Source organism: Ambystoma mexicanum, chromosome 1p (assembly GCF_040938575.1).
Source record: "Ambystoma mexicanum isolate Mex_15411 chromosome 1p, UKY_AmexF1_1, whole genome shotgun sequence".
Lineage (NCBI taxonomy): Eukaryota > Metazoa > Chordata > Amphibia > Caudata > Ambystomatidae > Ambystoma > Ambystoma mexicanum.
In genome coordinates this window covers 839929537-839944225 of record NC_090921.1, presented here as the reverse complement: position 1 = coordinate 839944225, position 14689 = coordinate 839929537, and the positions used below count along the sequence as shown (strand labels likewise).

The 14689-nt window shown below is 51.5% G+C and overlaps 1 protein-coding gene across 1 annotated transcript in view; it reads right to left on the bottom strand.

Moving 5' to 3' along the window:
• CCT3 (chaperonin containing TCP1 subunit 3) overlaps positions 1 to 14689 on the bottom strand; it is a 538625-nt gene that overhangs the window by 250057 nt on the left and 273879 nt on the right. Inside the window, exon 9 of the mRNA XM_069652818.1 lies at positions 13272 to 13404. Coding sequence (XP_069508919.1) covers positions 13272 to 13404 — 133 coding nt within the window. The remainder of the gene's footprint in view (positions 1 to 13271; positions 13405 to 14689) is intronic.

The window sequence follows — 14689 nt, the reverse complement described above, 5'->3', positions numbered from 1 at the left end:
AGCGGCACCCCTGCCCTCTTCCTTGTATTAGCCACTACAAGGGAATCCGGAATGGAATGTCCCCTGATGTACAGCGGGTCTGAGGGTGAAGGAGTGAAAAGTTTTTCAATCCGTGGATTAACTCCTCTGATTAGTGCGGGTGTGGATAGCGAAGGGATGATACTTCTCTTCACTGAAGCGAGGAGGGGAATGGTCTGGCTGACTGGGGGTTTCTCCTTAATTACTCTTTCCACAAAGTCTATTTCCGGAGAGATCTCCCCAGTGTCCAGTTCGAAATGTGCTGCTGCTCTGCGCAACAGGGCATTGAATGTGGGCTGATCGTCAATGGGAGACGTGTTTCTAACAGGTGAATTGTCAGGAGGATTTAGGTTCAGGACATCAGTGTCCGAATATCCTGATGGGGATTGCCAAGGATGAGAAGGTCCTTCTTCTGGATTTTCTCCGAAGCCTTCTCCTACCATGTCTGGGCTGTCTTCCAGACCTTCCTCTTGGTTCTGTCCTTTATTGTCCACAAAATCATCCTCCTCTTTTAAGTATTGTTCCTCACCAGTGAGGTCATACACTTTATGGAAGTCTAAGGCTGTGTCCTGCCTCGGGTATTTGGCCCTGGGGTCCTCCTGAGGCCCTTCTCTTGTTCTCTTGGGAGTGGGAGGGTTTTGGGTGTTCATAAACCTCTCCATGCAGAGATGGAGCCTTTCCATGGTTTCATGGGGTACCCCTGAGCGGTCTAGCGGGGGAAAATTAGTGTTATCTTGCTGAAAACGGCTCGACCTCTCCCACAGTGTCGAGGAAAGTGTCGAGGAAAGTGTCGAGGAAAGTGTCGAGGAAAGTGTCGAGGAAAGTGTCGAGGAAAGTGTCGAGGAAAGTGTCGAGGAAAGTGTCGAGGAAAGTGTCGAGGAAAGTGTCGAGGAAAGTGTCGAGGAAAGTGTCGAGGAAAGTGTCGAGGAAAGTGTCGAGGAAAGTGTCGAGGAAAGTGTCGAGGAAAGTGTCGAGGAAAGTGTCGAGGAAAGTGTCCCGTCGCCCTCCGAAAAGCCTTCCGGTGTGCTGGGGGTCCCCCCGACTGAAGGGGGTAGTCCCTGTTTTTCTTCGGGCTTTTTCGGCGTGTCTTTCGACCTTTGCGTAGCGCTCGACATGTCTTTCGGCGTACGCTTCTGGGCGTCGGCTACAACGATCCTCGCCAAGCTCTCTGTGACTCGTTTGTCAGCGGAGGGCTGTGGTTTCGACGTTACGGGTGTCGAACGTTCTACGGCGGCGTGCGCTCTCTGCTGGTGCGCGCCGGCCGATGGTTTGGGGCGGCGCCCTTATTTGCCGAAAGCCTAGTCGCTGGTCGCGGCTGCGGTTGCGAGAGGGGCTTCGAACCCGAACGGTCCGAGGAGGCCGCCGGTGTAACCTGCGTCTCCTTGGGCGCTGATGCTTTCTTCGTCTTTGACGAAGAAGAGTTTTGGGTTGTGTGTTTATGTGTTGTATCGTGTGCGTCAGTGTCGCCGGGGTGTTCATCCCCATAAGCAGGGCGTGAGCCGAGCCCGTCGGGGCCGGGGACAGACGACGAAGAGCGCGAGCGCTCCTTAGAGGGGTGTACGACTTCCGTAGCGGAGGTCGTGTTATCACGTTCCTCGTCACTGTCGGTGGTAGCAGCGGCGGGTGAAGACCCGGCCTTCGACATAGCGTAGGCCGCCCACCTCTTGACCCTACGGTCTTTTAGAGTCTTTGGCTTTAGAAGCCGACAAGCCGAGCAACCCTCCTCTACGTGATTGAGGGGCAAGCAGCGGTTACACCGTGAATGCTTGTCCTTCCAAGTAAACTTGCCCTTACAAAGTGGGCAAAACCTAAAGGGTGTCCTCTCCATAGCCGAGGCAATAAACCATGATAACTACCCCAAGGGAAAGGAAGGGGAAAAGGAAAGGCATTCTCAGAAAAAGAATCAGATGTCCCACGACCCCACTCTCCCTACTGTATTTGGCCTGCGAGGCCAGGCCACGTGTTCGGCAACGCAGAAGGATCTCCTCTGCTCGTCCCCTCCGTCGAAGATCTTGCTCGGCGGAGACAGCTTCACAACTGCGTTGAGGGAGGGATCGATATATTAAATCTTTAAACAGGAAAAAACGACCAAAGGTCGAGGAGATGGAATCTGCAATGTCTCTCGAGGAGCTCCGCGTAAAGGCGACCAGTAGCTGGGCGGAAAAAAACAATCTGAGGGACCTCGACGCGTGAGGGATTGTGGGTACAACACACGTCACTATAGGGATAGTATTTCAGATACTCCGCAGTGACCACCGGATGTCGAACCTATGCACAGCATGTGATTCTAAGCAGATTAACAAGCATCAGAAATAAGATTACATAGCAGTACACACATGCACAACCACGGGAGGTGGCAAAAGGCTCAACATTAAGCAACCCTTACCTCCTCATCAGGCCTTTCAGGCGAACAGGCTGCGCAGCACTGCTTGGCCGACCCTGGACTTCTCCCTGGTATCCCGATCGACGCAGTAGAATTTCGTGAAGGTGTGCGTCGACCTCCACGTAGCAGCCCTGCAGATGTCCAGCAGGGGCACAGCAGACAAGAATGCTGTGGTAGCAGCGATCGCTCTGGTCGAATGGGCTCTCGGACGGCCGGGCAGCGGTCTGTTTGCCAACCGGTGACAGTGCATGATATAGCCGGAGAGCCATCTGGAAATGGAAGCCTTCGAGAGAGCCTTTGCTTGATTCACAGGTCCAAAGTTCACAAAAAGCTGACGTCTTCTGAAAACTTTGTGCGTTCCACATAGAACTTAAGCGCTCTAGCTACATCCAGCGAGTGCAAAGTGCTCTTGGCCGGCGACAAAAGTCGACGGGAAGAAAACTGGTAACACCAAGGGCTTGTTGAGGTGGAAGTCCGACGGCACCTTGGGCATGAAGGAGGGATGCGTCCTGAGCACCACCCTCGTGTCGTGAAAAGTCAAGTATGGAGGCTTGCAAGACAGGGCCTGAATCTCACCCACGCGCCGCGAGGTGATGGCCACAAGAAAAGCTGTTTTCCACGATAGGAACTTCAACGGTGCTGTATGCATAGGCTCGAAAAGACCCCCCGCCCCATGAGCCTAGTCAGCACAACGTTGCACTCCCACGCCGGGGCCTTCACCGGTGGGAACGAGCAGAATAGTCCCTTCATAAATTCCTTCACAGGGCGATGAGACCACAAGGACACCCGTCCTGTTGTCCTGGTGTATCTGGAGATGGCAGCCATATGCATCTTGATGGAGGGGTGAGCTAGTCCAGCCTTGGCCAACGACAGTACGTACAGCAGTACTTGAGGGGCCGTAATCCGTAGAGGGTTAATCTTCTGTGCCCGGCACCAGACAGAGAACCTCTTCCATTTGTGTCCGTAACACTTGAGGACGCCCTGGCCTTTGCAAGAACCTCTCTGCAGTCGGCCGGTATATCGTATCCTCCAAACTCTAGTGCTGCAGGAGCCAGGCCTGCAAGTTGAGCGACTTCGGGTCGTAATGAAGAATGGCGCCTCCTTCTCTGGAGAGAAGATCCGCGTCTACTGGCAGTTTGACTGGTGGGGACACCGTTAAGTCCAGAAGGTCCGGGAACCAGATCTGTCTCGGCCACGCCGGTGCAACAAGGATCATCCTGCACCGGGACCTCTTGAGCTGGTTGACGAGCCGGAGTAGCAGTGGCAACGGCGTGAAAGCATAGAGGAACAGGTTGTCCCAGGGGAACGAGAAAGCATCACTCATGCTCCTCGGTTGGGGGAACCTGCTGGCGAAACTGTCACTTGGAGTTCGTCACGAAGAGATCGACCTGGGGTCTGCCCCACAGCCTAAGAGTCGATCCACTTGATCCTGGCGTAGCTCCCACTTGTGCACGAGCGTAGCTTCCTGCTAAGTGATTCGGCACGGTGTTCTTTATCCCTGCCAGATGAAGGTACCAGAAACATCCCCTGGTCGACGGCCCAGTGCCACAGATCCTGGGCTTCCTTGGACAGGGCTGGGGATCTGGTTCCACCCTGCTTCCTGATGTAGAACATTGTGGTGGTGTTGTCGGTGAAGATCCTCACCACCTTGCCCTTGAGGGACGGAAGAAAGGACCCGAGGGCCCAAAACACTGCGCGGAGCTCCAGAATGTTGATATGAAACAGTTTTTTCCTCCGGGAGCCAAAGGCCTCTCGTGTGGAGACCTGCGGTATGCGCTCCCCTGTAACGCTCACCTGGTTCCCACGGGGGCGCTGGTCTAGTCTGGATTGCTGTGGCCTCTTCTAGCGTGATGCGCAGGACCCGGGACACCGATTGGACAGGACCTCCAAATCGTGCTTGCCTGGCCCGTAGGAATATCCTTCTGCAGATGAGAAAGAGGATTAACAGTCTGCAGAATAGTGTGCTAGCTCCCTTCTTCCCCCCTTTGTTCCTCTCTAACTTTCTCCAAACCTCGGTATAAGCTCACCTTATGGTTTGGGAGGATGAACTCTCCATCCTGCTTCTGGTGCAGGGGCGCGCGTTCGTCCAGTTACTTCACTGGTTTTCAGAATGGCGCTGGCAAAATCCACTTGACTTTCCTGAGCGATGCGCCGTATGAAAGTTCAAAGTTCAAGTGAGGCCCCCTTTATGTTGTCTTTCTAACCTGTGATCTGTCCTTTATTTCAGGTGCAGAATGAAGGCGATGCGTCGAGGGGTTAAACTGCCGAGGTGAGTAGTGATGAGGGCGATCCCTCTAAATGTCCTTTCCATTCCCCAGAAATGTCTCTTGTCCTTTCCCCATAGGGGCCGGGGTATGGTACCTGCCAACGGGGCGGCGCCGAGCCGAAATGTGGAAGAAAAGCCGGTAAGTATTATGGCTGTTAATCAGGCTTTCCTTCTGTGTTCCTTCTGCTCACCTTTTGTTTCTTCCTCTCTCCCCTAGGTGCAGAGATGTGGCGTCCGATGCTGACAGCCGCGATGGAGCCGGGAGATGTCTCGAGGACAGGTGAGTGAAGCGTGGCGCTGCAGCGAGCAACGCAATGCTTTTAAATGGAAGTCTTTCTTCGGGGATGCTGGCGAGAAGATTCCGGATGCAGGTAAGAAGTTTGAAATAGTCCTTGGTTTTCACCTTTCTCTTCTCTTCTCTTCTCTTCCTTCCAGGTCTTCCAGGTTCGAGGCGGGCGTGGCTGGAGTCCAGGAGCAGGAGCAGACACGGTGAGCGTTAAGCTGCAGGAAGCAGAACAACGCGAAGCATGAGCTGCTGTCTGGGCGTGGCTTAAATAGCCTCCAAAGAAGTCCCAGGTATGTATCCTTCCCCAACTAGGTATGTATCCTTCCCTGGCCACGCCAGAGTGAAAAAAATAGTCCCTATGAAAAAATAGTCCCTTTCAGGTCTCCGGGAGGCCTGAAGCATGCAGCATGGTCTGCATTAGGTAAGTGCACAAAACACCTCCCTTTATGAGCCTGGCGCCTATGGCGCCAGGACAGATTGGCGCCAAAGGCGCCAGGACTGAGTCCAAAGAGCCCCTATAAGGGGCCGCTGGGCTTTTACCTGAGGGCATGATGCCTGCTTCCGGGGGTGCTGGGCCTGGCCTGGTGCTCCGTGGGTAGGCATCATGACATCCCCCACCCCTCCAGGGAGGCATCCGTCGTCACCGTTACCTGGTGAGCTGGGATCTGAAAGTCTGTGCCCGCCGTCAGATGAGAGCGGTATCCTGTCCTCTAAGCTGCCCGTCACCTGGATCCAGCGTGCGTCGAGGAACTCTTGCAGTGGACGCATTCGAAGTCTGCACAGGTATACCAGATAGATGCAGGAGGACATCATCCTGAGAAGGGATTTGATGGATCTTACCCTGGCTACGTCCGTGGCTAGCAGGCGCTGCACCTTGCCCAGGATGGCTTTCGTCGGACGGCGAGGCCAACCATGCCACTGTTGAGCTTGGCTCCCAGAAACAGGGAGACCTGCATAGGGACCAGGTGGGAGAACCCCAGGTCCATGAGTAGCTGGACGGTCTTCACTGTGTGTTCTACAGCGAGCTCCCTTGTCCTTGCTCGGATGAGCCAGTCGTCCAGGTAGGGATAGCCGCCACCGGTGCCAGGCACTTGGTGAATACCCTGGGTGCCGACTTTAATCTGAACAGGAGGGCCTTGAACTGGTAGTGCCGTCCTTAGACCACGAACCTGAGGAACTTCCGGTGTCCTTTTAAAATGGGGATGTGGAAGTAGGCATCCTCGAAGTCCAACAACGACAGGAAATCGTCCTCCTCCAGCTGTCTCAGCACGTGCTGGAGGGTGACCATCCGGAACTTCTGAGCCTTGATGTACTTATTTAGTCGCCGCAGTTCCAGGATGGGACGCCAACCTCCTGTCTTCTCCTTTACATGATATGATATGATATGGTATTTGTAACGCGCCTATACACAAGTGTTTCAAGGCGCGACGAGGCAGGGAGGGAGGGAAACAAGGGGAAGACAGACAAACGATCCTACTAGGCCAGGTGTCATTCAGATCGCGCAAGTGCAGAGGTAAGGGGAAAAGGAGAAAGTGCAGGGGGAGGAGGTGGGGGGGAAAGTGCAGTACAAGGTAAGTAGCGTAATAAAATAATAAATAAATAATAAATAAAAGGGCCAGCTGGTGGCAAGTGCGAGGTAAGTGCAGAGCAAGTGCTGGGAAGGGGGCTGTAGGGATGCAGTGACAGTCCCACAGTGCAGGAGGAGCCAGGGAGGCAGTGCAAGTGGAGAGTGGCTGGGCCCTGGACCGAGGTCACAGAGTGGCCCAGATGCAGGTTTAGTGCAGACTTCAGTGGGGAGTTTAGCAGGTTTAGCAAGGGAGAGGGAGAGAGAAGGCAGAAGCGAAGAGGAAGGTTTTAAGGTGCTTCCGGAACCGGAGATGGTTCTCCTCAAGTTTCACGAGAAAGTATCTTGAGTAGACCCCGGAGCCTCTTTGGGACGAGCTCGATGGCACCTTTTTTGAGCAACGCCCATACCTCCAGCAGCAGCTGGGGTACGTGGTTTTCCTTCCTGGCCACGGGTGGCACGCGAGGGCACTTCTTTAGCAACTCGAGGGCGTGCACCTGGGCCAGGGTTTCCAGCACCCAACGGTCGGTGGAGATGGACTCCCACATGCTGACGAACTTTGCCAGCCGGCCTCCCACCGGGGTGCTTCAGTAGGGGGTCCAACGCCATGGTCGGTTCAGTCCTGTTTCGAGGCGGCCTTGACCTCCCTGGCGACGACGGCGGGAACCTCCAGACTTGCCCCGTCCTCTATAGGCCTCCTGCGACGAGGAACGGGCTGCTTGACGGTAGGTAGAGGAGCCGCTGCCGGAACCTTTGGAGGCCCCTTGCTTGCCTCCGGTGTTCCGAAAGGACGGCCGTCGTTGCTGGAGAACTCCCAGTGCCCGGGCTGTCTCAGTGTCCGTTTTGATGGCTTGCAGGGACTCATCGACTGTCTTCCCAAACAGGTTGTTCCCGTCGAAGGGCATGTCCAACACTTGGCTTTTACATCCTGGCGGAAATCTGTCGCCTTAAACCATCTACGCCGTCTGAGGCAAACACTGTTGCCCAACTGGCGGAAACCGGTGTCAGCGATGTCCGTCGCCACCGTTATGGCATGGTCCAACGCCACCTCGCCTTCTTGTAAGATTTCCAGGGATTCTGCCCTCTTGTCGTCCAGCAGGAGTCCAACAAGGGAGCGATTTTATACTTTAGTTCCCTGTCGTAACAGGCAACGATAGCCAGGGCATTGGCCGCCTTAATCGTCGTCGCCGACGTGATGACTCGTCCCATCGCGTCGAGCTTCTTTCCCTCGCCGTCCGGCAGTGAAATCGATGCCGATGGCCCCTGCCTTCTTCCTGGCCGCCGCCGAGAGGACTGAATCCTGGGTCGGCTGTGCTCCAAGGCATAGAGGGGCCACGTCGGGGACCCGGTACTTCTTTTCGTATCTGTCCCTTTTTGCCAGCGTCGTGGACGGGTTCTTGAGGAGGGAGAGCCCCTCGTCCCAGATGTCATCCAGTAGCGGTACCGCGAGGACCGTCTTCCTCTTGGTCTCTCGAGGTTGATAGAGGAACCCCTCCTCCTTTTCTTCGGGGCAGAGCTGGCCCTGGAGATCGTATGGAAGTATCCCATCTCATCGGGCGGGGAAGCCCAGGGAGGTGGGAACGACGGGAGGTCCACCCCGTCGTCGCCGCCCTCATCGTCCATGCCCATCTTGGACGTGCCCGTCCCATCGGACCGTGGATGGGGAGGAGGGATGAGCAGGCCTCGAGGGCTGGAAGAGTGTAGTAGGATGTGTTCTCTTGGGTGGTGGACTTCCCGACGGGCCTGCCCCTGACTCCTGCGTCAGCGGTAAAGGCAATCTAGTCCTTATTTCAGAGCATAAGGATTGAATTGCCATCACAATGGCAGCCGAGTTGTCCTGCGGCACTGGCTGCGACGGGCGTGCCGGTCCCGTCGGCGCTTTAGTTGTCCCCCTCGTCGGGATGCCTCTCAACGGGCTGGACCTCCTCCATTCCCGCGTCGTGGCTCTCAGGGACTTCGACAAGTTCCTCCTCGGAGGCTGTGTCTGAATCCACGACAGCCACTGGCCCCGCCCCTTTCTCCGCCGGGGGCTTCCTGGGTGTTCTTTCGATGGGCTTGAAAGATGCCTCCCTCTGAGGTGGCAGGGAGACTCTGGGCCCTGAGGCCGCTACCACAGGTGTAACCTCTGCAGGCTGCGCCAGGGTTGCCGCGACTTTCTCGATAGAGGCCTTGGCTGGGTGAATCAAGGCCTTAGTAACTGACTGCGTGCTTGTGGCCTTCACCTTGGGGGAGGGCTCCCCGCCTCGCTCCCCATAAGCCGAAATCTTCCAGATCGACCAGGGCCTCTCCAGAAGATTGGCCGGGTTCTCAGATTTCCTCTTAACCGAGCCAGAGAGTTGGCTTGTGGTCGATGGTGCCGGGGAGGATGCGCCCTGCCAGGCAGCCGAGGAGCCAGACCGTTCAGCGCTCCTGGTGCCCGCGGACTCGCGGTGCTTAGCCTTCTGTTGGGCCCCCGTCGCCAGGGCGCCCTCACAGGACTTAGAAGACCTTCTGGATTTCTTCTTTTTCTTCTCACCCGACGGGCTCTTTCCCTCCAGCCAGCTCAGACATGTTCCCGCAAAACGCAGTGTCCTCCACGTGCGTTTGGTCCTCGTGAAGACAGTAGAGGCATAAGGAATGCTCGTCTTCCTTGAACACGTTCTGCAGCTGGCATCCAGAGAGGCCCTGAACAGCTTCCCGGGCGTCAAGCTCCCTTTCTCCTGGGCCATGTCCGGGGTAGGCCTCAGAAACTTATGGAATCCTCCAAAAGCACCGTTCGATGAAATAGTCACCCTTGAGGGGCATTGAAACTTCCGAAACGGGTCCCCGTTGATCGGATTTAAAGACGGAGCATGAGGCTCAATTTAACCAAAAGAATTTGAAATTCTCTTTGAAAAAGCGTGAAAACACAGCAAAAGCTCGAGAGCTATAGCACGAGGACTCCTAACACTTGAAAATCTGAGGATGGCTGCCAGAGGCAGGGCTTAGGGAGAGGGCAGTCATTGGCTGTGGGCAGTACGACCCGGAGATCAGTGATTGGTTACTACTAGGAAAGAGAGATCAGAAACGAAACCGATACCGATTTTTTCTGTACCGAGGATTCCCAGCCTGACGGGGAATATTCATGAGCATGTGAATCCATGCCAGACCCCATGCTGGAGCACTGCCTTTGCTTTGGGGGGTTATTTTGAAAGTACTTACCTGCTTAAGAATAATTGTGTGAATACTTGCGTATTTCTGAAACCTCTTCTCCGACACTCCTCTCAAGGATATTCTAAATGCAACAGTGATACATTATTGTCCCCAGCACCCTAACTATTGAAGTCACCCGAGGATGTAGGTATCGTCTGTGGGCCATCCCAAAAGGGTATTTGCTGATTTAGAAAACAGTGTGTATTTTGAAATATATGTTGTGTGTTGCTTTATATTGCCCCCTTCTGAAGAAGGCTTACTCCGACTTAAATTAATCATTGTTTAATCAAGAAACCTTGTGTGTAAGTTTATTTGAATACTAGTCACAGTGAATCTGTCCAACTCCCCTACTGCTCACATTGACCCCTCTTGAGATAAGCCTGGCTTCTCAACACGCTACCAACCTGTGAAGTAGACTTATACCAAAGGTTGGGTTGCGATTGCCAGGAGGTCAAGGTTGTGCAGTATTCCAAAGGATACTACACAAAATCTTGCCTAACTATTACCGTACAGTAATCTGAAAGTGACTTCTGGATTTATTCCCCATGAATAGGTGTAGCCCATGCTGAAAGCGTATAAGAGCCGACTTACCTAATGTAGTAATGTTAGTTTTCTAAATAAGGTCTATTCTTTGGTCCGTGTACTTTAAAGCATAGTGTGTTTTTTTTTAATGATGTGTTTATATGATTGTATTAGGCAAGATTGTATATAGTACCCTGTGGGAGACTGCACCAGCCTGGACTTCTTGGCAATAGTTAATCCCAACCTTTGGTATAAGCATGTACTACACAGGTTAGTAGAGTGAATGAGCAGCCAGGCTCATCTCCAGAGGGGCCAAGGTGAGTTCTAGTGTTGTAACAGATTCACAGTGACAAGTATCCAAACACTTACACTCAAGGTTTCTCGATTAAACAAATATTTATTAAATGGTCAGTCGAATAAGCCTTTAGAAGGGAGCAAATATATATAACAAAAATATACTTCAAAATACACAGTTTCTGTAAATCAGCAGATACTCATTTGGGATGGCACAGGCACTTCCTGCACCCTGAGGTGACAAATAACTAGGACACTGGACACGGATATATCACTGGTACATTTAGAGCAATACTGAGTTTGGTGTCAAAGAAAAGGTTTTGGGAATAAAACAATGGTTAACCAATATTTAAGCGGGTAAGTACTTTAACATTCCAATAAGTAAATTAACCCTTTCCCAGCTACACAAGTTATAGAATGTGTGACTTTTGTTGAGGGATATTTAAAGCAAGAAGTCAGAGGATAGAAGAGTCTTTCAGGGAGCCAGGACAGCCAATGTTAAGCAAACGTCTAGGTGAGCTGAAGCACTTCTTGCAGCTAAGTAAAAGTTGTGCACAAAGTTTTAGAAGTCTTTGTAGAAAATGAAAATCACTGTAGACACACAAGCCGGGAGGCTTTTGTGGGGCAAAGCTCCAAGCGACTCTGCAAAAGCAACCAAGACAAGTCTCAAGTGAGAACTAGCAAGGCTACACAAGAGGTAAGCCCCCTTAGTTTCAAAGTACCTTTGGTTAAAAGAAATTGGTTCCAGCTGGCTTCTGTTCCTGGGCCTCAGTCGTGTAGACATGAGGGATGACCTCTGGGGAATCCTGTATTACGAATTTAATGTTAGCGGCAGCAATGGGCAAACTTCAGATCAGCGGCACTTCGCGGTGCCAGCTGCTCACAGCCCTCGCAAACAGCACCACGGGGGTTCTCGGATAACTTCTGGACTTTCCTCGCATCTGGGGTCCAGCACTCTGTTGAGGTGGCTCAGGCTGGGTCAGTCCCGCTTCATGGGAGTCTGGAGGATCTTCCTGGAGCTCAGGTCCGACTTAAAAGCGATGCACTCAATCTGGTGTTCCTCTCCCTGGCAATCAGTTCTTGCAGCAGCAATGGAAGTAAAGCCAGCGCCGAGAGTATTTCCAGATGAGTTAGTCTTGGGGGTCGATTGGACCCACCAACCCAAGCGGAGAAGTAGTCCTTGCAGGGCTTCTCTAGTCGAGGCAAATTCATAGCTTCAGCACTGCAGCAGGGCTTAACCGGGCAAACCAACGGTCCCGGAGTTGCAGCAGGCATCAGTTCTTCGGATTCCTACGCGCAGTGGTCGACTGCCTTCCAAGCCAAAAAACTGTGCCTTTTATGCAGGTTTCTCCCATTCATTCCAGCCTAGCTGTCAATCACACAGTGGTGCATTCCTGTAACCAAGGGAATCGAGCACAGGGAGTTTTGGGCACCTCCCTCACTTCCTGCCCCTGCCAGACACGATGGAGCCAGAGGCGGGCTTCACCAGTGAATCCTGCCAAAGACAAAATGAACGAAGTGTCCAAACCCGGTTTGGCACATAGAGTAAATCTCAAGGACCTTCCCAACAGGAAATGGCAAACAAAGAAGAGCGGGGCCATTTTGACAAAATGGGCACCCATGTGTACTTTACTGCAGCTGCGAACGCAACCCGCAGTAAAAACACACAATAGTATGAAAAAGTAAACCACTGCCACCAGCCATTTTCGCGCCTTGAAACTCTTGTGAATAGGCGTGTTACAAATGCCATATCATATCTTGTAGAAAAGGGTAACAAAAATGTTGCATGAGAAACTAGACAAAGGAGATACCAAGTAACCCATCCAGCACCCTATCGTAAAATAGTGCCGTGTCTAGAAAGTTACAAATGCAAGCAAAGTCAATTTCACTTCACTGCTCTTGGAAACAGTAATTTCACCAAGAGAAGGTGTTTAAACCTTAAAGACTTCCCTCTGCCAACGCACTGAAGGTGGTGTGTGTCAATGTAAAGATGATGCCCATGGAATGTGTCTGACTCCAAAGTCAAAACAAACAAAAAAAAAAAAAGTCCAAATCACAAAAAAAATACGAGTGTGGGGAGAAAGGTCTCCCGCTCCAGATTAGAAGTTGAAAGTCCAGTAAAAAAGCTGCGGGTCTCTAAGGTAGAAGGGAATTAGCACATTTCTGAGACTTCTCACCAACAGATCTCCGATAGTACTACGCTCCCCCAAAGATTTATCTGGGCCTACTTGTATTTAAATAAGTCATTTATTTCTTTGGACCATTTGTATTCCAATCTTTGTACCGATTCTATAGCCCTCTCTCCCTTCTAAGATAAGCCTGGCTGCTCTGTCTACACTACCCTGAACTCATATGGTACAGCCTTATATTAAGAGTGGAGTCTTGTACTGCCTCAGTTGAATGGTTTCATTAAGCCCTTAGTTGCACTTCAGAAAAGCTGTTCCAACAGTAGAGCTAAATGGCACCATGGCGGCTGATTAAACTGTTCTGATGCAGTCTGCTATGTACAAGATATTTCAATTAACTGGAATCACAGTGGGACAATGGCATCCATTATAAATCCTAATGCTAGCCCTTGGGAAACTGTTTTGTTTATTTAAATCCATCATTTCATTGTCAAACTCTATTAAGAGAACAAATCTTTCATACAGAATGACACCTCATACTAAGCTCGAGTAGAATATACCCTTTTTGGCAGTAATAACGAGTTTTAACATTAATTTGTAAAAAAATAAAAACAAATTCCAAAATAAAACAGCAGCAATACCTGAGATGCCTTTCTCTGTAAAAATGACATCTGGTTTTAGTCTAATTATATCTTCGCAAATCTGTTGAATGTATTCTTCCTCCATTTGCAGAATGCGAGCAAAATCTTCCTCTCTGGTAATTTCAATTTCAGTCTGAAGAGAAACAGGAATGTCAGAAAAACGAAAATGTTTCAAATTGTCGATTTAACAAGTTAATTATCTTTAACTATTGTTCTATGGCAAGTGCCTGGCATGGATTCACATTCTCATGAATATTCCCCCATCAGGCCAGGGAATCCTCGGTAAAAGAAAAAACAGTTTCACTTATACTTACAAACTATATTTTTCCTCACAACCAATCACTGAGCTCTGGCTCATACTGCCCCCAGCCAATGACTGCCCTCTCCGTAAGCCCCTCCTCTGGCAGCCATCTTCAGATTTGGTAAGCGTGTAAAGTGGCAGTATGACCAAGAAGAGCCTCAGCGGGGACGGCGAAAGCGGTGGCATGTGAAACAATGGCAGACCCATACAGGAGAACAATAGTTACAGGTCAGTAACTTGGTCCTTCTCCAGCATGGGGTATGGCATGGATTCACATGCTCATGAATAATCAATACATAGCAGTACAACATTACAAAACCACGGGCGGTGGCAAGGCTCAACAGAAGCAAGGGAGTAGTTTCTTACCTATAACTACATTTCTCCGGCTTTGGTATCTTTCATGGATTCACATGCTGTGAATATTCCCCCCCCCGCCCCATCAGGCTGGGAAACCTCAGTAACTTTAACTTGGCTTTTTCCTATGGAAAACTTTGACACTTTAGTGTCCCATTAATGTCCTTTTTGAGTGGTTTTGGCCCCACCAATAGGACGCCTGGTATAAATAGTCCCGCCCCCGTGACTTCCCTTCAGATTTCAACCTCCAAAGTAGAGGTAACTCGAACTCCGATTTGCCTGCAGGGACGGCAGGCGCAAGTAAATAGATTACATAGCAATACAACTAATGTGTGGAGGTGTCACAGGCAAACCAACAGTATACATGAGACAACAAACCCAGCAAGTGATATAGTAAATAAATAACTCCGAAGCTGCGGGGCCTACCTTATTGAAACAGGTGTTGGAGAACTGCACGCCCCACCTGCACATGTTGCTGCCCCAGACAGTAATGCCTGGTGAAGGTATGCGGCACAGCCCAGGAGGCTGCCTGGCAAATGTCCACCAGCGGTATCCCAGACCACAAAGCAGTTGACTGTGTGGACCGCGTAGAATGAGCCTTCAGAGCACCCCTCAAAGGCTTGCCAGCTTTTGTGTGACAAAACGAAATTGTAGAGGAAACCCAGCGGTAAAGCCCTTGCTTGGAGATGGCCTACCCCTTGTTGGATGGACCATAACGCCACAAACAGCTGCTTTGACTTCCTGAAGTACTGTGTGCGATTCA